This window comes from Lipomyces japonicus (genome assembly GCF_038497905.1).
Source record: "Lipomyces japonicus strain CBS 7319 unplaced genomic scaffold V1514scaffold_16, whole genome shotgun sequence".
NCBI classification, from domain to species: Eukaryota; Fungi; Ascomycota; class Lipomycetes; order Lipomycetales; family Lipomycetaceae; genus Lipomyces; species Lipomyces japonicus.
The window spans coordinates 32,174-56,180 of NW_027117828.1; the positions used below are offsets into that span (position 1 = coordinate 32,174).

General features: G+C 40.7%; 8 protein-coding genes across 8 annotated transcripts; 2 read left to right on the top strand and 6 right to left on the bottom strand.

Annotated features, from left to right (window-relative positions):
* The first annotated feature begins 640 nt into the window (after nt 1–640).
* On the top strand, nt 641–2,898 carry V1514DRAFT_306003 (uncharacterized protein). Its single transcript, XM_066925664.1, has 3 exons — nt 641–950; nt 1,014–1,367; nt 1,515–2,898. Exons 1-3 carry the CDS (start codon nt 738–740, stop codon nt 2,745–2,747), a joined length of 1,800 nt encoding a protein of 599 aa, XP_066783690.1. The 5' UTR covers nt 641–737; the 3' UTR covers nt 2,748–2,898.
* V1514DRAFT_329802 (ChaC-like protein) lies at nt 2,833–4,180 on the bottom strand. The gene is made up of 3 exons (XM_066927399.1): nt 4,151–4,180; nt 3,407–4,099; nt 2,833–3,330 (listed from the first exon to the last, which is right to left on the bottom strand). Exons 2-3 carry the CDS (start codon nt 3,690–3,692, stop codon nt 2,894–2,896), a joined length of 723 nt encoding a protein of 240 aa, XP_066783691.1. The 5' UTR covers nt 3,693–4,099; nt 4,151–4,180; the 3' UTR covers nt 2,833–2,893.
* On the bottom strand, nt 4,101–8,868 carry V1514DRAFT_329806 (ABC-2 type transporter-domain-containing protein). The gene is made up of 3 exons (XM_066927400.1): nt 8,387–8,868; nt 6,055–8,338; nt 4,101–6,001 (listed from the first exon to the last, which is right to left on the bottom strand). The coding sequence occupies exons 1-3, from the start codon at nt 8,693–8,695 to the stop codon at nt 4,194–4,196; spliced, it is 4,401 nt and encodes a 1,466-aa protein (XP_066783692.1). The 5' UTR covers nt 8,696–8,868; the 3' UTR covers nt 4,101–4,193.
* A 1,665-nt stretch (nt 8,869–10,533) lies between these two features.
* On the bottom strand, nt 10,534–12,243 carry V1514DRAFT_279967 (cation efflux family-domain-containing protein; the record flags this gene model as incomplete). The annotated part of the gene is made up of 2 exons (XM_066925028.1): nt 10,534–11,374; nt 11,423–12,243. 2 exons carry the CDS (start codon nt 12,241–12,243, stop codon nt 10,534–10,536), a joined length of 1,662 nt encoding a protein of 553 aa, XP_066783693.1.
* Nucleotides 12,244–13,622: 1,379 nt separating this feature from the next.
* Nucleotides 13,623–15,826, bottom strand: V1514DRAFT_306016 (major facilitator superfamily domain-containing protein). Its single transcript, XM_066925665.1, has 2 exons — nt 15,422–15,826; nt 13,623–15,333 (listed from the first exon to the last, which is right to left on the bottom strand). The coding sequence occupies exons 1-2, from the start codon at nt 15,596–15,598 to the stop codon at nt 13,867–13,869; spliced, it is 1,644 nt and encodes a 547-aa protein (XP_066783694.1). The 5' UTR covers nt 15,599–15,826; the 3' UTR covers nt 13,623–13,866.
* A 2,094-nt stretch (nt 15,827–17,920) lies between these two features.
* On the bottom strand, nt 17,921–19,045 carry V1514DRAFT_45155 (D-Tyr tRNAtyr deacylase-like domain-containing protein). The gene is made up of 5 exons (XM_066930021.1): nt 18,908–19,045; nt 18,688–18,778; nt 18,390–18,592; nt 18,266–18,331; nt 17,921–18,195 (listed from the first exon to the last, which is right to left on the bottom strand). The coding sequence occupies exons 2-5, from the start codon at nt 18,750–18,752 to the stop codon at nt 18,041–18,043; spliced, it is 489 nt and encodes a 162-aa protein (XP_066783695.1). The 5' UTR covers nt 18,753–18,778; nt 18,908–19,045; the 3' UTR covers nt 17,921–18,040.
* Nucleotides 19,046–19,760: 715 nt separating this feature from the next.
* Nucleotides 19,761–21,306, top strand: V1514DRAFT_367373 (uncharacterized protein). The gene is made up of 2 exons (XM_066929864.1): nt 19,761–20,247; nt 20,320–21,306. Exons 1-2 carry the CDS (start codon nt 19,895–19,897, stop codon nt 21,134–21,136), a joined length of 1,170 nt encoding a protein of 389 aa, XP_066783696.1. The 5' UTR covers nt 19,761–19,894; the 3' UTR covers nt 21,137–21,306.
* Nucleotides 21,264–23,231, bottom strand: V1514DRAFT_306022 (hemolysin-III related-domain-containing protein). The gene is made up of 3 exons (XM_066925666.1): nt 22,932–23,231; nt 21,704–22,839; nt 21,264–21,653 (listed from the first exon to the last, which is right to left on the bottom strand). Exons 1-3 carry the CDS (start codon nt 23,151–23,153, stop codon nt 21,545–21,547), a joined length of 1,467 nt encoding a protein of 488 aa, XP_066783697.1. The 5' UTR covers nt 23,154–23,231; the 3' UTR covers nt 21,264–21,544.
* Nucleotides 23,232–24,007: the final 776 nt, after the last annotated feature.

The following is a 24,007-nucleotide window of genomic DNA, read 5'->3' on the forward strand; positions in this document are numbered from 1 at the left end:
CAGTAATTGGCAGTATTGCGGCGAATGGCCATGTTGTGCCGTCTTTCTTCTGCTTTGCGGGTCGACCTGGCCGCCTGATACTCCAGTGGTCATATTCCAGCCGACTAAACTGTCAAAACGACCCAAAACGGCTCGACAGACCTTACTACGGGTCTCGAATTGCTTAAACACTTCGATCAGCATACAAGGACCCGTCAAAAGTGTCGTTGGAGGATACTGGTACTCGACGGCGGCGAGAGTCACATCAACGCCGAATTCGACAAATACTGTAAGGAAAACGACATTATTTCGCTCTGTCTGTTGGCCCATTCCTCACATCTAATCCAGCCTCTCGACGTCGGTATTTTTAGTCTGTTGAAAAAGTCCCTTGTAACAAAATCTCGTTCCTTATCTGAGCCAACATCACGCACATCGCGGGCCGCCCTCCAAAAGGCATTTACGCAACAACCGTCGAGGGTGACTTCCGAGGGTCTGAGTTCATCAGGATTTCATGGAAAACATTCTTTTACTCTACTTTTATTTTTTTTGTAAAAATTTTTATATTGAGCATGTAGTGAAAGTCTACTAATATATTATGTAATTAAATTCTGGCTATTTTTGGCATTACGTCCATCTTAATTATTGCTTAACCGACTCAACGCCGCGTGCATCGACTGCTTTAATCCCAATTCTCAAAATATCTTTCATTAGGCACAAACGAACGACGCTAACTTCTCGTGGATTCGTTAAAGCTTGCCATGGGTCGCAGGAAAATCCTAATCAAGCCACTGAAAGACGAGCGAAATCGATCGGTCACGTTTCTCAAGCGTAAGGCTGGCCTCTTCAAGAAAGCTCATGAGTTGTCAGTACTGTGTTCTGTCGATATCGCGGTTATTATTTTCGGCAATAACAAAAAGCTATACGAATTCACTTCTTGTGATACTGGCAAGCTTATTGAACTTTACAATGATGTACGCTAAATGTTTTTTTTTTTTGCGCCTGATCTGGGGTTGTGTAATACTGACTCATTATAGACAACTCCTCATGAACGAAAAGTCCCTGCCGATTTTCAGAAAGATTATGGCGTGAGCGATGATGAACTTGAAAACGAAAATGAAAATGAGGTTTATTCTGACCGTGGATCGACTTCGCCGGTTCACTTGCATAGTCAGTCAGGTTCTTCCGGCTCTGCTGCGGCAAAAAATGTTCAGACCACGTCTCCTTTCGATCCTCATACTCAACAACAACAACAACAACAGCAGCAGCAGCAGCCAATACAAAGAGCAACTGTTTCACCACCTCGTTCAATTTTGAGAACGCAGTCAAGGAATCATTCTCGCGCGTCATCATTAAGCAATATTCAAAGTCTCGATCACAACCAACTGGGAGTATCTTCCAAAATCATACATGGACGAAATTCCTCTTTTTCTGGTATTAACCACAATGACACACAGTATCAATTTGATCAACAGCAGCAACTAAATCAGCAAAATCAACAAAATCAACATCAGCAACCACAACAACAATATCAACAGCAATACGAACAACAGCTTCATCATCAACCAAATCAACCACAGCATTATCAATCATCACATCATCAGTCACATCAACAACTACAACAGAACTTACCAGATGCCCAACAGTATAACTTTATCACTTTTTCACAACGCCCTCCTCAGTCACATCAACAGACTCATCAAGCAAACTACGAGCAATATTCACAGCAGCAGCAGCAGCAAAAATATAATGGCACCGTAAATTACAACAGTAAAAATTCTCATCATTCTCAGTTTTTGAATGCTCGTCAAGCTACTGGACAGCCTCAGTTCATTCCCTATGATCAATCATCCCAAGCAGTTCCAGTTCAATTGCCTTATCGACCCAATTCGTCTTTAGAAGTTAAAGTAGATAGTCATACAACAGACTCATTAAAGCATGATAGCTCGACTATATTACAGCCAATACAGAAGGCTGTCGTGTCTGATAATGCATCATCTTCCAATCAATACCAGCTACCTTCATTAAGTGTTACAACACACTATGTAGATGCAGAGAGCAAAAATACCGACAATGTCATGACTCAGTCGTTGCCAACTCTGTCTGCTCCCACTACGAGGCCAAAGTTAAAGCTCCGAATACCTCCAGATGAATCGACGGCAAGCGCGTCACGGCCTGGATCAAAAGGGCAGGCATCATCTGGTTCATCTAATCCGACAACAACTTCATCACCATCACAAGAAAATAGTGCAGCTCCTCCAATATCGGCTCATGTCAAGGAACTGTCTTCTCCTGCCGTTTTACTTCCTCCGCCATCGCCATCAACATACATGAACGCAAACAGCTTAGGTGGGCCCGGTAACCCATTTGCTAGACCCGCTACTAGTTCTAGTCAATCATATCAAGCACCTGTTAACTCAAATGTTTCATCGAATAATGGGAATGGCCGTGAACAAACTCCGATATCAGCACTTCCATCTCGTTACGTTTCTGATTTACTACCTTCACCATCAGTATTTTACTCTGCAGACTGGGGGAGTCAGTTTGGGAGTAAAAATAGTGGGTTAGGTCAAGACTTGTTGCCATCGCCGTTACAATTTCACACGCCAGTTGTAGTTTCGGCTGCAAATACGTTTAATCGCGATAAAACCAATAACGCGGAAGAAAGTAATGGTCTGAAGCGAGTGAACCTGGTTGAGAACGATGACAAAGAAAGCCAACCGGAAGAGAAGAAAAGAAGAGTTGAGAAAAGAGCAGCTCCTTTGGCTTAGTTGCGGTTTTTGTCCATTTAGTTATTGGTTAAAACTATTTGTTGTATTTTTTGGGGGAGTACTAAGTTTTGGTTACACAAAAATGTAAAATTAATGTTTCGATTTAACTCTATATATATCGATCGGAATGCGATTAATCTTATCTACTATAGTATATCATGACTTTGTTCCAGAAGCTCTAACGCTTTCACTTTTTCAACCAAGTCACGAACATGGTAATCATCTTCTTCCCCGTTCTCACCATGAATATTCTGTAGTGCTTCACCCAATTTATAAAGATATTCCTTGTTGGAACCTGAAATACCGTTCGATTTCAAAATATGTGCCGCCAATTCGTCAATGTCTTGAACTCCAGCAAACGCCTCGTTGTCCGGAGTTCCAATATAGACGATCGACAAAATTGTTCTAGGTTTAGCATCCGAGTCAGCACTAAATGATAAGTCGGCGCCTAAAGAGACTGAATCTATATTATTTATTAAAGGATTGAATGGAACTAAGTGTACTGTATAGCCATTTTGTTCTCTCAAGTCCAACGCTGCAGATACTTCTGGAACTTTTCCAGCTTTGATTTTGTATGCAATTCCTAAGAGAATAAATGATGTTATTATGGAATGTAATAGTAATCATTATCTTGTTCTTTTTTTTTTTTTTTTTTTTACCCCAAGTCTTCAGTTTTGGATTTTCAAACTTTGAGTGCGGATCTTCCAACGTTTCCCAAAACTCCTTCTCGACAAGGGTCACTACCCTGCCCGGCGCAGTCTCGGTGCCTCTGTGATCATGAGATTTTTGCCAAAACCTTCGAACATACCCACTGATGTATCCTGGAATTGCTCGTTCGACCTCAGGGGGAGGTTTAAATATAAGAGAGCCATAACCGAATATCCAGAACTCGTCGTGCAAGACTTCACTGACGGGATCTATTATTCGTGTCCCACTTGCTGTCATACTTTCAAATACGTTGCACGTCAACTTATTCCTTGTATACAGTAGTAATATATACTACTTTATATAAACAGAAAATAACTATATATACAAGTTGAGGCTGTTGCGTCTGCGAATTTGCCCATTCACAATTTGAATTTCGTCATTTTTTTCAAATTTTTTTGTCATTTTTTTGTCAGCTTTTTGGTAATAATTAAGATTTTTTTTTGTCCCGTTGCCAACACATAGAGTAGCTTTTGTGCCTAATTTTTTTTAGTACTGATTATGATTATCGTTTTTTTTATAAACCGAGTTGAGCGCCTTATATCAACTTCCGGTGCATGCCGGAGTACTTTCCTTGCACTACGCACACATATCATTGCAGCATGTTTCTCAGTTCATGTCGTTCATTACGATTTTAAAATACTTTACTATAACTTAAATTAATTATTAATTATTATTTATGAGATTTAGTCCTGTACTTATGTTTTGCATTATATCATTTATCTAACTTTGCTCCTAAAGTTAAACTTTTTTAAAAAGTCGAGAAAACCGTTTCCAGCTAATAACTCTGGCAAAATAATAGACCAGAAATGGCAGGAATGCGTTAACAAACACGAACATGATAAACACGCCGATATCTCTCCATCTCTTATTGTAAGAAAATCCGATTGACTCTAGATAATCATCCCCAACTGTGTATTCACAGAACTTGCAAGATGAAGAGTCAAACGGGTTTAACAACTGGCCAACAGTATCTGATACAACCCATTCACCAGCGTATGTTTCGCATGTTAATCCAGAAGGCGGTTCAAAAACAACCAATTCCTTCGACGAACATGCTACAGGAACCTCGTGCTCGGCTGTAACGACAAGGCCACGAATAGCCCAGGAAATTGGATTAACCCAATAAATAAAATATTTGTAAAACCCATTGAGTGAGGCGTACGGAATGGTGATCCCAACCGTAGCCTGTGTGATAACAAAGAAAAATGGGTTGATAATACCTACAGCGGTGATGGAGGGAACAAACGAGCCGAGTAACACGGCAAGATGACTATGCCAAATTTGCATAAGCAAAATCATGAAATAGCCGTACCCTGCAATATGTGGCGACATATATAGCCCAGGCATGTACCAAAAAATTGGGAAAAACAATACAGACGTCAAAACCATGTAAGGCAAGGGGCAAACCAAATATGCAGTGACCAATGCAACCCATGAATATACCTTTGCATTGCGTTCGCGAAGATCGTAAAGATCACGAGCAATAATAAAATGAATCTCCAATGAGTTCACAATAGGAATAATTTCCAGTAGTACAAAAAATGTCAAGAAAGTTCTAGACTGCATACCAAAAATACTATTATTCGCTTGGAAAAACAAAATTCCAGCGGTAAGCCCAGCAGCAATAGACGAAAACACGATCGAAAATCCGTAAGAAGGAGTTCTCCACAAAGTTAGCCAAAGTCTGACAGTGACTGCTTTAATTTGCTCATTTAATGGCGAAGAATATTCTGCATTACGGTCGTCAAGATCAGAAGTAGAGGTAGTAATCACCCGCCATTTTTGATTTAAGGCAGCAATTTCATTCTTGCGTTCAATGATTTCAATTGATCTCTTCCATAAATCTGGCCAATTAATCGTGGATTTCCGCGTAGCACCAGCACCAACGGCTTCAAGAATATATTCGGCTGGATTCGAGTCTGGCTCTGGTGGTCTTACAACCCGCGAGAAATAATCAATCACAGTTTCACCGTTATTTCCAATAGGTCCAAAATACACGGTTTTCCCGCCACGAGCGAGCAAGAGCAGACTGTCGAATTGCGAAAATAAAATCGAGGATGGCTGGTGGATTGTGCAAATTATACCAAAGTTTGAATTGGCAGCGAGCTTCTTGAGAAAAGTAACGATAGAATATGCGCCTTCGGAGTCTAAACCTGACGTAGGTTCGTCCAAAAACAAAATTCGTGGCTTTGAAGCAAGTTCGACTCCGATTGTGACTCTTTTACGTTCTTCAACTGAAAGGCCGCTACCAACGTCATCAACTAATGCATCAGTAATTGAATCAAGGTCGAGAAGCTTAATAACTTTCTCGACATATTCATATTTTTCGTCAAGTGGTACACTGGCAGGTTGTCGAAGTCTAGCAGAAAATCTTAAAGCTTCGCGAACTGTTTGCTTTGGTTCGTGAAGATCTTGTTGTTCGACAAAACCAGTCTTCCTTTGGAACGCACTATTGAGGCCATGGCCATTTAGGTTAAATTCTCCAGTCACGCGGCCAAACCGAAGTCTCTGAGATACTGCATTGAGCAGAGTCGTTTTTCCAGCACCTAGATGATGTTAGAACAATGTGCTAAAAAATAAATCTTGAAGGCACACTAACCTGAAGATCCCATCAAAGCCAACAATTTCCCAGGAACAGCATAACCTTCGATGTCATCAAGAAGCGTTCTTTCACCATCAGGTGTAGGAATAACGTAGTTAACATTTTGAAATGTGAATAAAGATCCCTTGCCGTCTTCACCAATTTTGATGTCCTCTGACAAATAATCCTCTTTATCATTTTTTTTGGTATCGCCTTTTGGATTTTTCACCGACATTTTTGTTCGGACAAACTGTTTTACCTGTCCACTTGCGGAATCATATGTAAGTAATTCAGAAAATACAATTTGGATGCCCAAAAATAACAAGAAAAATCCTATAAGTATGCCAAAATTACGCCATAGATGACTTCGTTTATATCCAAACTGAGATTCGATATAGTCGTCGCCAGAAACAATGCTAGAGCCTGGAAGGGCACCGGGAAGTGAACAAGCTTGATTTGATATGAAAGCGCCTGCAATGTTTGGCAACAGCTGATCTGACGCACAATCCATCTGCCGCCGATGAAATTCATTACCCATCAGTGCTTCAAAGGCATAGGTCAAAGGATTGCAATAATAAACCCACCTGTACCACCAAGGCATTGATCTAGCAGGCGATACGTAACCAGTCCAAAACGCAATCGCATTTAGCACAGCAGCTACTAATCTTAAGCAGGCATGCATATCATCAGAAAATGCTGCCAGCGACCTGTAGAAGGACATCATGGTAACAGTAGCGGTAATAATTATAAGAACGTGGATAAAAAACTGACTAGCAGTTCGTGCTAAATTCGAAAGAAAATATGTGATTATTAAGAACAGGAAAATTTGAAACACAAAAATTGGAAGGTCTGAAATTGTCTTGGCGACTGATAATGCTGACGGTCGGTACATTCCAAACCTTCGATGCTTGTTCATTAAAGGTCGGTCAGCAATTACGTTTCCAGATTCTACCTGCAGAAGCCAACCGTTAAACACAAGAGAAAAAAAAAGAATGCCACCACGACTGAACGCTCCAGAGGTATTATTAGGAATATTGTAAAATAGTGACCCAAAGATAAAACCCACAACGATTGAATTTATGATCTTGGTTCGTAATGTGACTTGATCTTGCCATTGAAGCTGAAGTTCACGCCGAACCAATAAATCGACTTGGCGAAAAAAAGACACAGTGTACGGAGATTTTGAACTTGAGATTTTAGATTTTTGTGACGCAACAGCTTGGGAGAATTGTTGAATAGAAGCATGACCTGTATTTTTAAGATCGATATCATATTCCAAAACTTCTTGTAAAGCTTTTTTATAATATTCAGAAGATTTAAAAGCAGTTTCTAAAGCTTCAGGAGTCTGTGGAGTCGTTTGTTCATAACCAGGTTTTATAATTCGCTCTTTTGGATGAGTAATAGACGTGAGAAAATCTGCGGTTGTAATACGAGCAGGAGCGACAAATCCCAAGCTCTCAAAATAACTGCGGGCCTCGGTAGCAGGGCCATAAAAAATCTGACGGCCAGAATCAATAAGGCAAACCTTATCAAATTCTTTGTAAATTCCTTCACCGGCTTGGTAAAGTGTGACGATTGTGGTGGAATGAGTGAGATTGGTAAGAATTCGCAAAGAGCGAATATAATCGACCGCTGTGGAAGCGTCAAGACCTCTTGTAGAATTATCGAAGGCGACGATGGCAGCTCTGTTCGCTAGTACCTCAGCGATGGAGACTCGCTTCCGCTCACCACCTGAGACACCTCGAGCTTTCGAATCGCCACCAACAAGAGTGTTCATGGTGTGTTCAATGCCAAACATTTTCCCGTAAAGATCCCTTAACTTTTCAACAAACTGTGACCGACTTTCGTCGGCGGAACGGACACGCGGAGTTTTGAGCCCGAGGGCAAAACGAAGAGTCTGGGCCACGGTCAGGGTGGAAATATGCCTGTCGTCTTCTTCATTAAAAATAATCTCTCCTTGGTAAAGTTTTTTCGCTTCGACATGGTCAATTCCGTCATAAAGAACGTCGCCCGTAATGGAAACGTAGCCTTGGCGTTGGTTGGTTAGAGCTTTCAGCAGAGTTGTCGTGCCAGAACCAGGAGACCCAAGCACGAGCATCATCTCGCCAGCGCGAACGAGGCCAGTGAAGTCTTTGAGAATAATCTTAGTCGGAACATGAGGACGAAATGCAGGTACAAGATTACGAACGGATCTGAAAAAGTTTCGCCCAAGGTTGTTGATGACAGACTCGGGAAAGGTTTCGACAAAATTCGTGCCCGAACCAACACCGCTAATCGATAGATTTTGGAAGGAAACGCCAATCTAAATTAGTTAGTTTGGTGTGTTTTAATTGGCAAAAAAAATACGTACTCTTTTTGGGCTAACACCATGTTGTCTGTCCTTCTCTGTATCGTTACGAACCCATTGTTCCAAGTCAAACCCATTGTCTTCAAAAATAACGCCTTTTTCAGGGTCAGCAGCAGAAATGGAGTGCGAAAGCCTGGAAGAGGCAGCTACGGATACGCGGGAAAGTTCGCGGCGGAGTTCCTGGAATTCGTCTTGAGCGAACTCAATGTCCACCCCGGATCCCTCAGTGTGTTCACCCCATCTGCCATCCTCAAAAGGAACACGAGAAGTGGGAGCAGAGAAAGGCAGTAGAGTTGGACTAGAGTCGGCCATATACAACTATAAGGCGGCAGTGCTGGTTGAGGTGAAAGAGGTTCAATTCCCCAGTATATAAGCTCCACACTGTATAGTTCGAACTTCAATTACAACTACAGTTAACTGGTTAACTAAAAATTAATTGTATAGCTAAGTATCGCTAGCTAGCCCGCCGGCCAAGCGGCCAAAACCTTGAAAGAGCGCAGGAAAGAAAGAAAACAATGCTATTGTTTCGGTCTATAAACTACAGATATACTACTGCTATATAGTAGAACAGAGAACAGCAAATTAGTCAGCTTCACGTTTCCTCTTTTTCTTTCCGCAATTAGTAATTGCAGACAAATACAATAGCATTGTTTCGTGTTCGTAATGATCCGCCCCCTCTGCAATTTGTAAGCAAAATCAGTAAAATTCGACCAGGAATCGATTCTCGGTTCGTTCGGCTCAATCGAACATTAACCTTAACACCTTGCCGTCCATAAAAATACAGATATAGGGTAACTAACAAGCATTTTCGAGTATCAGATTAGCATTTTTTTTATTTTGCAAAAAGTCACGTCTGACGTATAATATCTAGTGATGATGAGAAATACCATCAAAAATGCTCGAGAACTTTAGAGAAAGAAATTAACAAAAACGAGTCATAGAAAAACCAAGAAAACACAACTTCAACAAAAAGAAATAAATACAAATCTATATGCAAAGATGTACTAGATCTGACGAGCACTAACGCAGGCGCGGACAAAAAACTTCCGAATAATGGGGGATTTTATGCTGCATTTCCTCTGAAAGGTTAGCGACGCCCAAACTTGATAATGATCTTGCATTGCAGGTATCACTGTTGCGTGGAATGCAACGCGCGAGAGAGCCATAGGGTCGACGTGACGTCTTGGAGCGGAACGAGCGAATGAGGGCGCAGTGAGATAAGCAATGCTCCTGAGTAACAGGAGCATTTTTGGCAAAACGCACATAACGTAGGGTTTGGACAGCTTCGCACGGTTGCATTCAATCAATCACTCCGTTGGCATGTGCGCTAAAGAAAGAAGTTGTGTGATTGCGGCAGCGTGAACGTTTTACTTCTATAGTCAGGACACGCACGATACGCTAGCGGATATGCCAAAAGGGTATTGCGGGCACATTTGGCAGCATCAGTACCAAAAGCGAATCGTGCGTCCATTTGAGAAATAGTGGCGAGTCCTCAGACATACTGACACAATCGTTCGGCAAGTAATTAGGCTGAGTCTTATCCGGGTGGATCGTGTAAGAACTTGACAGGCCAGCATCTGATTGGATGTGAAGTACCGCGAGTGAGGTATGCACACTTTTCCATGTCGGGGCCGGTGAGACTCGTTTCTGGGAACCGGGCTGATGATTACTGACTTTTGTGAAGCGTTGGTCGACCAAGCCAGTCGATGGTATGCTAAATTTTTTTTATCGTTATCTGCAACGTCATTCAGAAGACCATGGTGACACCAAAACTTTGTTGGTCGGTTCGTTGGGCTTGAATTTTCTAGCACCATTTTCCCGGCTTCTGAACTGAACTTCCTCGTGTCAGCTTACTTCTCACGATTCACATTTCGCTTCTCGCATTTTCGTCCATTTTTTGAAGTTGATAAGATGAGTCCCATATCGCTATTATCTGGTGAAGTGTAAACAAAGTGTAAACAACGGCATGTACTTCGGTCACGGTGGCCATCCCGTATATCAATAGATTTGTAGTTTCATTCTCGAACATACAACATTCTACGCCTGTTAATAATACATGCAAAAATGTATTAAAGATTTCTTGGGCCCATATCTAATTGTTGTCCCAATTCAAAAAATATTTAAAAAAAAATTTTTACAATCTATATGCCTTACCTCATAATGTGTCCGATAAAGTTGTCATCCCTGTAGTCCAAATGTACAAATGCTCGTTCCACCATCGGCAGCGACTCAATAGCATACTGCAATGCTTCACCAAGATCATGTGAATCCCTTAGTTTCAATTTCTCGTCCACGACAATGTCGACCTCCACGTGAAGTTGATCACCGGCATGATACACGTTAATCGACGTCACCTGCTTTATCGATTCCGCAAACCTGACGCAAAGATACATGATGACTTGCTTGTCCTCGTCGTCGCCAGCAATGCCGGTCAAGTTACGAATATGTTCCAGAGTAGTATCCACCCACTGGACAATAATATATACAGATAACAACAACGCGCCGGTTGGATCGAGCCACCAAATATTAAGGTATGAGCCCACTACAGGAAATAAGATCGACATTAAATTGAAAACAATGTCAGACATTGCGTCCTGCGCTAATGCCTGAACAGCAGATGAGTCTATTGACCGGCACCACAGCCATGCAAATAATTTGGTAATAACGGCTAATGACATGATGGCAAATGAGGGCAAGCCAAGCTGAACCGGGACTCGGGGACCATTACTAATTCGTTCGATTGCCTCGATTGCGACTTCAAAAAAAGACACGATAATAATGACGGAAAATATTAAAACTCCTATAGGTTCTAACCTGTTGCGTCCAATGGGATATAATCGTTTTATTTGTGCACTACTAGCTCCTGCCATGCTAGTACTTAACCAAATGATTGTTGTGCAAAGAAAATCCAACGCCGAGTCCACCAAGGACGCAATAACTGACATGGAATTAGTTAGAAGCACGATAGCGGCTTTTCCACCCAACAAGAAACTATATTTAATTAGCAATTGGTATTGCCATGAACCATGAATGACTTACACGTTTATTAGAAAGTTTACAATCACGGCCAAAGTCACTATTCCCGTAGCACCGTCCTTGTCAATATTCAACAACGTCTGACCTTCTTCTTCAACATTTCCCGGAGTTCCACGTCTCCGATCAGAAATTAAATCGGTTTCATACTCCTGAATCATGTTGTATGATAAATCTGAGTCCAAAAGAAAATCAATCTCGATAAACCGATCAATTAAGTCGTTCTGCTTTCGATAAAATTTTCTTGTTTTGGATGACATCCGGCTAAGTTGATTCTTTGATGCCTTGAGCGCTAACCAATCAAACGGAGATTTAGTGTTTCCAATCAGGTACTGTGCTCTGAGTTGTTGAAGATTCGGGATGAGAGATTGCCGCCTGTCATCAGGAGCAAATGACGAATCAATTGATCGTCCTCGATGGTGTGTTGACGAAGTGGTAATAAAAGACGAAATCAACCGTGCCGTCTTTGTGCTCAGACTAAGTTGTGGTTCGTATTCATCATCATCAGCAGCCCGGGAAATCGAACGGTACAACCGTTGTGATCCTCTTGAACGACGAGGTCCTTGGAACTGATTTTCCCGTTCGTCATCGTTATCTGATTGGTACCAATTACCATTAAACTCTCCAGAATCTAACGAAGTCACGGGCAAGATCTCATTAGGATCGATTGCTTCAGTATTCTGAGAATAATCAAAATCATCCAGTAACGATGGCTTCGAGGTTTGGTTTGCATGCAAAAGCAAAACAGATGGCAGAGCTCGTTGATGATCTGACTGCAATTGAGGCTGTTGAATGTCAACCAAGTTAGCAGCTCTGTTATCAGTCATGGTTTCAAATAATAAAATCCGCAAGGTTGGCTATTATGAATTTTGAATAAATCCACACAAATGTATATACAGGTTGAATTATAATGAGCATATAATAAATTACAGCTCCACCTCTAATCCCATGTATGCCTATTCGTGGTGGTTTTTTTTTTGATCTGCTTGTCCTCCGGTGAACAACAAAAATCTTGCTGACTTACCTACTGTAACATTTTACTAGATTTTTCAATTGTACCCAGTACAGAGAAATTCTGCATATAGAAATGGTTGATGCGGGTCGGCCCGTAGGCCTGCCCTGCCTTCCAGTTGCACGGACCTATTTGGACTCTAAATGGCTTAGCCTGCACAACAGTCCAATTCACGAATACGAAATAACTTTCTTTCGCCGGTAAAAAGTTTGTTTTTTGTTTAAATGCAACGATTTTACCATTAAACCCAGGGCCTCACTTTTCACGAGAGCAATTACTACCTAACAAATTTAATTCTCAAAAATCAACTAAATAATTAAATCAGCTACAATCTGACCTAAGCAGGTACATGAACCTCAATGCTTGGCTTGTTCGCTGTTTATAGACAGACAGACAGAGTACAATGGTTGAAGCATTGCGTAGCCGGGTTTTTAAAATCTGTAACCATTTTTAGGTTAAATCTGATTTGATAAAAAAATCAGGTTCAAAAATTTGCTCATACTCGATTACATAATATTGCCTGCCAAAAAAAAACAAAAAAACTTAATAAGAGAGAAAAAAAGCATGTATATGGGTTATCTGATACGCGTTGCAGTCTCTCGGCAACGGCATGTTCGGGGTTTTCAAACCGCATACATATACTGTCCGGCCGGCTGGGTTTAAAGGCATGCGAGTATTTGTGGTGAATGTCGCTATCACAGAGGGCGCATTTTGACAGGCTAATGAGTGGGTAATTAGAAAATAAGCTCAGACCAGTAAAGTAACGACAATACGTCGTACACAAGGATTTCTTGACCCAGTTTTACATAACTTATAAGTTACAATTTGAAAATAACTAAATGATTACGTACGCTTCGCTAAGCAAGGGATTTCGTATTCGGTTAATTCATCATTTTTTGTACCTACTAAATAGCATAGATCAAGACATAGCATCCCATTTCTAATAAGAATATTCCTACATATATATATATTATACATATATGTGACAGGGTGCGGAAATTCGTAGCCTGTATGCCAAACCAGTTAGTCTTCATTGGGATGACGAACTGGGCATACAGGGAAAACGTTCCTCTTAGTACTATTGTACCCTAAACATTTCTCTACCCATACCCTGGTTAGCTTAGTGTATACATCTTATGAGCGCTTGTTTACTACAATATATTTATTTGTACATGTACACTGCACTGCATACGTTTGGAAAAAAAAATGCTGAACAGTCAAATTGCTTACACATTGTAATATGTACTTCGTAACTTCATGCCCCCCGTTCACAAATTATTAAATATATTATTGACCAACCAAACTTAAAAAAAAAAAAAATAAATACATAGTAAATCTCAAACACCCGATTAAATAAAATTCCCATGTTCGTAGAAATTCATGCAGAAACCTTCTTCCATGCAGTTTGAAATTTTAAAAAAATTGCCAATTATTATTATTACGCATGCGGCGGATATCTCATTCGGAACGCCTTGCCAAACTTGACAAATATTAATGACGTCGTGGTACACAACAATATTCCCAAAAACCCAAACAAAGAATAACCCCAACCATAATCAAGCCGGGCGATTAATCTCGGCACGCTCAACGGAATCAGGGCAGCTGCCGTGCATCGCAACAAGTTCATGCCTGCAGTGGCGGAAGCAGCCACGCCCAACGGACCGTAGAGGTCAATCAAATATGCCTGGATAGGAAGCAAAGACGAAATCAATCCTGCACCCATGGGGAACATCGCTATTACCACCGCGACCCAATGAGCATGTGCTTGCACGGACCAGCCGTACCAAAACAAGCTTGCGGGAAGAAGAATACTGCCAACCACCATCGGTCCTAACCTGTACTCTGGAATTCTAACTCCGCCATTTTTTGCGGTCAAATATTCCACTAATTTGTCATTAGTGGAACCGACAGCAATTGTTGCAAAATAAGTACCACATCCAACACTAATATATGCCAATCCTGCAGTTTCGACTGCGAAGCCATATCTTTCCGTCAACACGGTTGAGATTGTCGTGAAAAATACATACATATATGCATATGCCAACGACATGTACAGTGCAAACGCCAAAACGATCGGCGAAGTCACTAAAAGTCTTGCCGCCCGCGACAGGTTGGTCACAAACTTCCTCAAAGGCGGAACCACCGGCTGTCTTGAATCAATAATCGATTGCAGGTCATTATTCCCCGTCTCCTTTCGCAATCTGTTCGCTTTCTTTCTCAACAACACGCTTGGGTTGGTCTCACTGACAACAAAAATCATTGCAAGTGTCATGGTAAACGCCAAGATTTCCAACACTCTGATGGACCATCTCCAGCCTGCTCTCTGTGCTATGAAACCTCCCCATATGGGACCCATTACTGGGCCCATAATCGGGCCCAATAAGAACATGGCAGTCGCGGTGCCAGTCTCGTTCGGACGATACATGTCAGAGATTGTTCCGGCACCAACAACCATACCAGCACAGCCCATGATACCTGATAACACTCTAAACGCAAGAAAGATGCTAATGTTATGTGATTCAGAACACCCGATACTAAGAACAGCTAATAAGAAATTGGAGGCTGCGATTACGTATTTCCTACCGTACATCTCAGACAATGGAGCGTGAAGTAACGGGCCCCAGCCAAATCCAAGAACGTAACCGGATACAGTAATTTGCCGAGTAATCGCGTTAGTAACATTATACTCTTTTGCAATGTATTGCTCTCCAGGTGCAATTAGCGTTGAACCGACAGGAACCATGAACGCAGTGATTAAAACAACCGTTAACGTCAATGTCTTGCGTCGTTTTGGCCAATTATAAGGATTTTCTGGATCATCTTCAGAATTCCAACCAACAAGACCTTTGTCTAAGTCCGATAACATGGACGGACGTTCTGTCTGTGATGGTAGTGGAGGTAATGCCTGCAATTAAAGTCATTAGTTGCTGTTTATTGTTTCTATAGTTATAACCAAAAAAAAAAATCAATCAACCAATCAATCATATACGAACCTGTCGCTCAATATCACTATTATTATCGTCTTCCAACTTTTTGTTCATTAATGCATTCTCCTCCGGCGCGTTTATTATGCCTGGGTCTGATACCGGCTCATCATAGCTTACAGAGGACGATATGCTTGCCTGTTCTGCTATTTCGGTCGCACGTATAGGCTTACTGTCAATAGTCATTGTATACACCAAATGATATTTCTAATATCACATTCATGATAAAAGATGGTCCTACGGTATATATATGTACCATTTGCAATTCCTTGTGACTTGTATGCGGGCAGGTTCGGTCGTTCCGCCTTGTTTGCCAGTTCAGGCCTAGTTCAAAAAACTCCGGTGTTAAGCTTTTTCGGAATAGAAATAATTAAATGTCGCGTGTGTGTTAAGGTTCAAACTGTACGATACGATTTTTCTGTTTTTCTGAGACATCTTTGTCAACCGGCGAGCTTAACAAGCCCTTGTTTACGCCTAAGAAGGGTTTTGTGGCTAATGAACATTTCCGTCGGAAAAGCACGCGCGTAATAAGGAAAACTATGAAGTTAGTTAACTATTGAATCGTTAGTTAGTTATATATATTATGTAACTGCTGAATCACCAAAGGGTCACAAAGTGCACTTTGGAGCCACCCCATGCGCACCTAAAAATGGAAGCGGTTGTCCATACATGGACTCAAGCCTTAAAGCAGCCATAAATTTTAAATTGCAGTCGCTTTCACGACATGAATTAAAAAAAAATGTCTATTTAAAAGTTTTATTTTTTCTGTATGCCATTGAAATACAAAAATTTAAAAATATAGCTGGCTGACATGTCCTTTCATCATTCAATGACTTCCGATAATGGTCCGCGATCAGATAACAGTGCATGGTTCCTACTGAAATGTTTCCAATGCTCACTGATACTGTCACGGGTAAAGGAATCATTGTGGATACGCCATCTTCCGTGGAGCAAATAAGGTTGTAAACGTCTTCGGACACATCCGATACTGGGTCAGGATGGGAGATGTTTTTTGTATCTTCACCAAACACTTCGAACAATTTGTCGGCCTCTATATATGATTTAAAATCTTCTAGATCATAGATAGCTGTTGTTCATCCCTTTCTTCTGCAGATATGCTCGCGCAAAATTTCTCTTTTTCTCATAGTTGTGACGGTCGAGTAATTGTCCAGTTGCGTATAGCCTAGATTGTTTCGGCTTGCTTTGGTTAAATCTACTTTGGAGGATCAGGCGTGGTTCCTTCATGGAGTGCGGATTGAGACAGTACCATCGCAGTTGCGTTGGCGGCAGTAATTAATTCGTCCCGATTTCTTGCCGCTCACGTTCAGATCATAGAAACTAATTGAATCGGAAACATCGCGACAAAACCTCCGAGAAAACTATAAAACGATATATGAGGTTGGAATTTGGCTGAATATTAAAAGAAGAATAGCCTTTTATCGAACCTTTCAAGGCAAACATCTTTGCCACAAGCCTTTCGCAATAATGGCCGAAATCAAAATCGCAACATACAGCTTGTTGAAATTCAGACCAGGGCAGAGACACATTAACACTGTCTCTGTATAATTCTCTGATTGCAAGTCCAACGTTTTCGGTTACCGTACCACGTAAACCCAAGTGGAAGCCGCTACCCAACTAACCCGTGGGATGCACCCCGCACTAGATGATTTTGCAGTCAGTCGCCAGCCCCTGTGGATTATCGTTAGTTGTTCCGTAGTATAAATCAAACGGTGGTCTCATATAGAAATTCGGTCTTCCGTAACGGACTTCTCGCGTTTGCTTAAGTGCGGGTGAGGGAGAATGACTTTCCCTAACTACCGTATCGCACTACGCTTCTTCTAAATTTTCTTTTGGCTCCGTCCCGCTGTATACATCTGCTAGAGGTTACGGCAGAGGAGGCTAGATGGTGAATGAAGGTAGAGCATCAGGAGTTAGACCATGCACGACATTGAGTAAAAGAAGCAAGAAAGGGATTTAAGACGGAAGGTTTAGAGGAGATCGCAAAGAAAGTGTTGAAAAACTGCAGGACATGCCAATGAACGAAAAGACTAAAGTCCAGAACCGCGAGCAGCGCACCCTTTGTCTGCACCTGTGCCATTCCAATGGTGGGGTATTGATACTATTGACTCTGCAGTCAGCTGTAAATTGCAGTTTATAATGTTCAGCGTCTTATCTGGCATAAAACGTTTGCTGACCTCAGTCACATCAAGGGTCCGAAAGCCATGCCAGTCAGTGGGATCAACGTCATCTAAAACACGTTGTTTCGGGACAATGGCGTGTATGGCCGTCTTTGCATATTTGATCCAGTTTGACAACTACGATGTTATGTGGTTTGGTCTTCCCGACCGAAGAACCAATTTCTCAAAACTCAAAGTTTTTTCTCTATGACTGGCCTGATCAATTACCGTTCACAAAATCCGTAAACTGACTGCTAGCAAAAACTAGTCATCAGCCTAGTTAGAAACTTCGCCTTAATTATAGTATATTCGTAAATAAATATGGAAATTAGAAAAGTCTGAATATCAGTAAGGCGTTCTCATTTTACTGATATATATATACAATATAAGTAGTAGAAAAAAATGATGGAAATTAACTATATATGCAAATGCTGGTTTTTTGCCTATTTTATTACCGAGATGCTAGTTCTATTGTTACCGGCCCATCGTTTACCAGGCCAACTTGCATGTACGCTCCAAACTGGCCATCCTTGACCTTGTCCCCTAAGCCATGCTGGATTCGCATGTTTGCAAGCACGTGTTCGTAAATTTGATTTGCCAATTTCGCTATGTATAAATTTATATATATATTAATTCTCCTGGTTTCAAAGACGCCAATTGCGGCTTGCGGACTCACGCGATTCTGCTCGATGGAAACTTGGCTTGCTTTTTTTCACAGATGCCATAAGAGTAAATTGAGAGACTAAAAAAAATTCTCATTAGTTCACCAAAAAAATAAATCCCCATTTATTAAAACATACTGCAAAGAATTTCGCCATCAATGTCGAGCACGCTTCTATCCCATTGCTTCGGTAATGCAGTTTCATCCTCGTCCCCAGCTTGTGTCAACAAACGTGGACCAGGGAAAACTTTTAATTTGACGATTTTATTGGCCAAGATCTCTCCGTCATTGAAAGTATCACCTGATTCGACTCCTATTAATACGAGCAGTCCCTTCTGGATTCTAAGTCTCTAATCAGTTTATCCCCAGGTTCAGTCTTGCCCACCTCCCTTTTTCTCGTGAGGTAGAAAATTCTTTTTTTTTTTTTTTTTACTGACGATGAAATTATTTTACCCTCGACTGTAACAGATGCCGATATAACCCTTTGAACAACTGCTTTCATCTTGCTCAGCAACGATTTTTAATACACTATGTATGTAAGCAATTGTATTAAATATGCCCGGTAAATTGTACATTGTGCTGAGTCATTGATATAAACTTCAAAAACTCAGATAAAGAATTACAGACAAAACAACTCATTAAATGCAGTTTACGTACCATGAAACAAATAACAAAACATACCGAACATTCAAAATATGCATCAATCTATTATCTCACAATATACCAAAGAAAAAGTGGGCACGATTATTGCTAAATTTAAATTGTATAATAATCGTATTACGGCGCAACGAGGTTTCTATATCCGCGAACAAAGTTTGTGTGAACATTAGGACAGGTAAAGACTAGTAGCATAAAAAGAAAAGCCTCCTTGTATGCCTGGACGTCGTCTAAATATAAGCTGACCAATTGGACATAACAGGTGGCAAATGCCGTATGTAATAGTTTGTCGCATTAAGCCGTATGGTCGGAATTGTTTTCAACACGAGGCAGTACCGATTTGAACTTTTCATAATCAATGCCAGAAAATATCACAGACTTACCAAGCAAAAATCTATAACTATGTTTTTCAATCAATACTTTCGGCAAGGGAATGGCGTGGCACTTACTGGTGGAATTAGGCAGCACGTTGCGCAATCACTTCGCAGATTTTTTCATTATTTATTGAATTAAGTTGTATGGTACTGTAGCATGTATAAGATGTTATGCTGAAAAGATCAAAATATTTCTTTTATCTTGGTGTACTCTGTTAATGTACTGTTATGAATCGGAACTTTAGAACCTCATTATTATGTTTTGATTGTTCACTTTTATATAGTAGTTTCATATATAGATAAGTATCTTTAAAAACAAAATGTAAAAACTGTGCTTAACTTGACGCGAAAAGAAATCAATTAAAGTTATATAATCTCACGGCAATTAACGCGGTTTTTATCGACAAACGCGTTCTTGCAAGAACGCGTCAAAAATCAATTTAGCCCCTCGCCATCATTTTTTTTACCTTTTCATAATTTGAAGCAATTCGAGTTTTTTTTTACTCAAGACTACACATCTTAAATCTGCCTCTTAGTCAGTAAAGCAAATTTACAATTATTTTTCAATTGCAGTTTTTTTAACCTGTAATTGAAACTTGTTTTCAGTTTGAAAATGCCCAAAATCGCTCGAAGGTCAATAATCAAGCAAGAAAACAAGCCGTTCGGCAAGCCCAATCATGGCACGTTACATAGCTTCTCGTTTCGGCCGACCAAGACCGGAGTGTTTAAAGTTACTGAAAAAAAGCAGCCGGCAATTATTGCTGATGCGAATCCTGAATGTGTTGTGGTTGCGGTCAACAAGTTTGAACAACAACCACCGTGCGGGTTGCGAAGCCAAATTGACAAGTTAATAGTCTTGTTTGAGCATGCTGATAAGTTATTATGGTTGTATTATGGAAGTGATCGGTCTGGTGCTTCGTTTTCGTTTTCAAAATTGAGACCTCAAGTGGAGGGATTATCTGGCAGGCAAGTAGAGTTTTGAACCCGGTTGCCTTTTTTTTTTGGTTTAGACTAACTTTTTTTTATTTGTTACTTTAGAAATTTCTCTTTAATCAATCTTCGTCAAATAATGCATATCTTGCCCAACGCATATATATTATTAAGAATCGGTAAAACGTCAGAGTTTGTGGTCGAATTCGCAAGCCAAACGCAGGAACTGCAACCCAGATATTCCGACCCGCAGTTTTTAGCAATCAGGCGTCATGCGTTTGAGGCAAAATGTGAATCATACGTGCGTCAACATCCAAACGCGTTATCGATCCCGCTTCATGACTTGCCTGAATCACGGTCTAGGCAAAACTTGGCCGTTACGCAAACTAGATCTGAAATCATCATGTCGTTGCAAAAAAATGCTCATGAGGTTCTCATGCTGGCCCGCAAAGAGACAAAAATTATTCAAGACGCGCCTAGGTCGAACGAATCCGTGGCCAAGAGGCAATCAAGCCTGTTGGAACGGATCAAGTTAAAACAGGCAACAAAAGCTTTGCAAGTTGCAAACAGTCCTGATCCTCAAGTTATTAACCAAATCACGCTTTTATGCAGGGCCAAATTAATAATCGACATTTTGATCCATTTACAAATTGGAGCCGGCCCGCTCGGCATCGCCATCACATCGATTCGCAAGGTTATTGAAGCCGTCAGAGATAGCTTGCGAAATCAAGTTTTCACTGAAAATGAAATTAGACAAACAATCGAATTACTGGCCACCGTGATTCCGAATTGGTGCACGGTTTCTTTGGCAAGAGATCTCGCTAGCGTGAAACTGGTAGGCTTGGCAATGTGCGGGCTTTCAAGGGTAAAGATCATAGCCATTATTGACAATGAAATTGCAAGGTTACAAACAAGTTCTGCATGATTGAAAAAAAAAATTCATCAAAACCTAGAGTTCAACGGAGTCGAATTATATGTATATTATAAAACAAAACGGCGTTTAAAGCGGGAGGAGCAATTTTTTTTAATTTTTTTTTTTTGGAAATATTTTGGTACAAACATGTTAAATATTAATCTCATTGCTTTTGATTTTCTATCGTTTTGGTAATACAAATAAATCTATAATAATATGTACTATCATTAAAAAAAACGCCCCAAAAAAAATTAACGTATTAAAAGAAACCCAAAATAATAGAAAAAGAAAAAGAAAAAAAATATGAATATGAAAATATTAAGATGTCGTGGCAATTAATGCTGTAATGATTTTTTTTGCTACCATTAAAGGGGTTTTGAAAATGCAAATGAAAGTTTTTTTTTTTTTTTTTTTTTTTTTTTAGCGCACCGTACAGCTAAATTCACGAGCATTGTTAAGAAGCTTATGAGTGGCAGCATAATGATAATAAATTCCTCCCACAACTGCCAAATGCCAAATGTTATGTGACCTTGCAAAAAAAGTATTAGTTAGGGAAAAAAAAATAAAAAAGCGACTTACATTCCAATAGAATCAAAAAGTCTGGTACTAAAAAATTTTTCCGGAAACAGCAAGCCATAAACGGCAACGCCAAGGAGATAACAAATCAGGCTTTTGGCTACCGGAAAATAAAAGGCCAGGGTTTCGAAAAGACCCCGAGTTAAGGAAAGGTGAATCAATGTGAGCAAGCCAGACATGGCCAAGCTAATGAAAAAAGTGATACGTAGCCATCTGTTGGATGGCTGATCGAATGCCGGATGCCAAGTGAAAATAACGCCAACTATGCCAAAAATGGCGGTGGCAGTCATGTAAATAAGTTGCGGCTGTGGTTGGCAATAAAAAGAAGTGTACTCGGTTGTTAAGATTGAGCATGCAATCAAAACAGAAATTCCGGAATAGTCAACGCAAGCAAATTTTTGCTTGTGAGAAAGACTGCCGATGCAACAGAACGTGTGCCAAATCATGGATGACAGCAGGCACTTGAGGGACGCGATAAGGAAGAGGCCGACAACAAACTTGTCATAGAAAGTCAGGGTCGAGAAACTTGGAGAACTTGGATAATGATATAATGCCAATCCTAGCATCAAAAAAAATCCAAACGCATGAGTCCAGATATTGCAGGTTTCGTTATGCCATTTGCCAACACTAATTAGGCATTCGCTATAGTTCGCATAAAATCGATATCCAGTTTGAATATAGGGATTTTCTCGCCATTGAACAGGCAATTCATCATAAGTCAGAAGCCGACTGCTGGCAGAAGCCAGTGCAGCTTGAACGGTTCGTTGAAACGCTTCTGCGCTGTCGATCAATTTCGTGTCCACGGTGCGGAAATTTTGATCAACCGTAGTGTAACATTGGCTTTCAATATCTGACAGTTTTTGCTCCAAAAATTTCATGCCGGCCACAACTTTGGAAGGCAATGAGTCCTTGTCGGCTAGAAATTCTTGATATCGTCGGTCGAGAATGTTTACGATGGCTTCGCCGCGGCGCCAGCTTTCCCCGATAACCTCGCCTCCCAGCTTTCCGCACGATTCTTTCACCGCAAGCAAGGTCTGGTGTGCGTTTATAAGACTCTCATCAAGCTGTGCTAATTTCACAGAACCGTAAGCTTCGAGTGACGACAGTCGCTGCTCGAGATGGCTGAGAAACAGGTCGAGCTAAAAAAAAAAACCACACGATAACCGTTAGCTAGACCCAACAAAAAAAAAAAAAAAAGATAATTCCCAGTGGCAAATAGCAAATGCCGTACTTTTAACAAAGCAATTTCTTCTAAATATTCAAGATCAGCCGAAGCAGACTTGGAATGTGAATGGAAAGAGTGACGACGGAAACTGGACACGGAAGAGGAGGAATCGTTTTGCTTTATTGCCGGCCGAAGCGGAGCCAGGGCTAGAGTGTCGTCCACATCCTCATCCGTTTCGAGCAAAGTGTACACTTGAGCTGCAATTTGCTCGCTCGTAAGATTTGCCATCTTCAACAAATTTATTGTACGCAAGAACAATGTGGAAAAAGCGCAAGCTCGAACGTGGAATCGTCAGATGGAATGAAGAATGAAATTGTTGTGGTAAACTTGCTTTGACTTGGTTCCAATAATGACCGTATTGCTTACATAACGGCTTAGTAAATGAGCAAGAGGCTTTTGACGAATAAGAACTTTTCCCGCCTAGCGCGCTAATCTGTTTTGAGCGTTAGTGTCAGGGTCAAAATTCAGTTTAAAACTGTATTTGAGAACAAAACGTGCGGGGTATTCTTCCTTATATTTTCACACCGTTGGTGCGGTTACGGCGTTATTTCACCAATCATCACATGCGCATACATACATATTGAGAAAATGAGGGTTGTATTTGTTTGATTTTGAATAAACATTCGTAATAACGAACATGTAAATGATACATACATATGTTTCAACATTCTTTAAATCATATAAGTCATAAGTCATAAGTCATAAATTACCCCATGCTTGTAGTTGAGCTGCCTGAAATTCCGAGCAGAAGAAAATGGCAAAGCGTCTTTAAGTGATTCACACGATTGATGACCAGCGCACCACGGTATGCGAAGTTGAACGCGAATGTGAATACCCATTGCAAAGTTGCCTTGTTACTTTTTCGTTCGGCGTGTCCTTTCATCGCCATGCTGGTCTGATTCATCATCATCTTCATCATCATCATCTTCATCATCATCATTGTCTCGCACCTTGCTTTCACGCGCAACGTGTTTATCCCTCCTGACAGGATATTTCGGTACAAAACCAAACAACGAAACGTACGAAAACGCTGCCACCACTAATCCCGTGAATGAAAGCAGCATCAGGTTTGACTTCGAGTT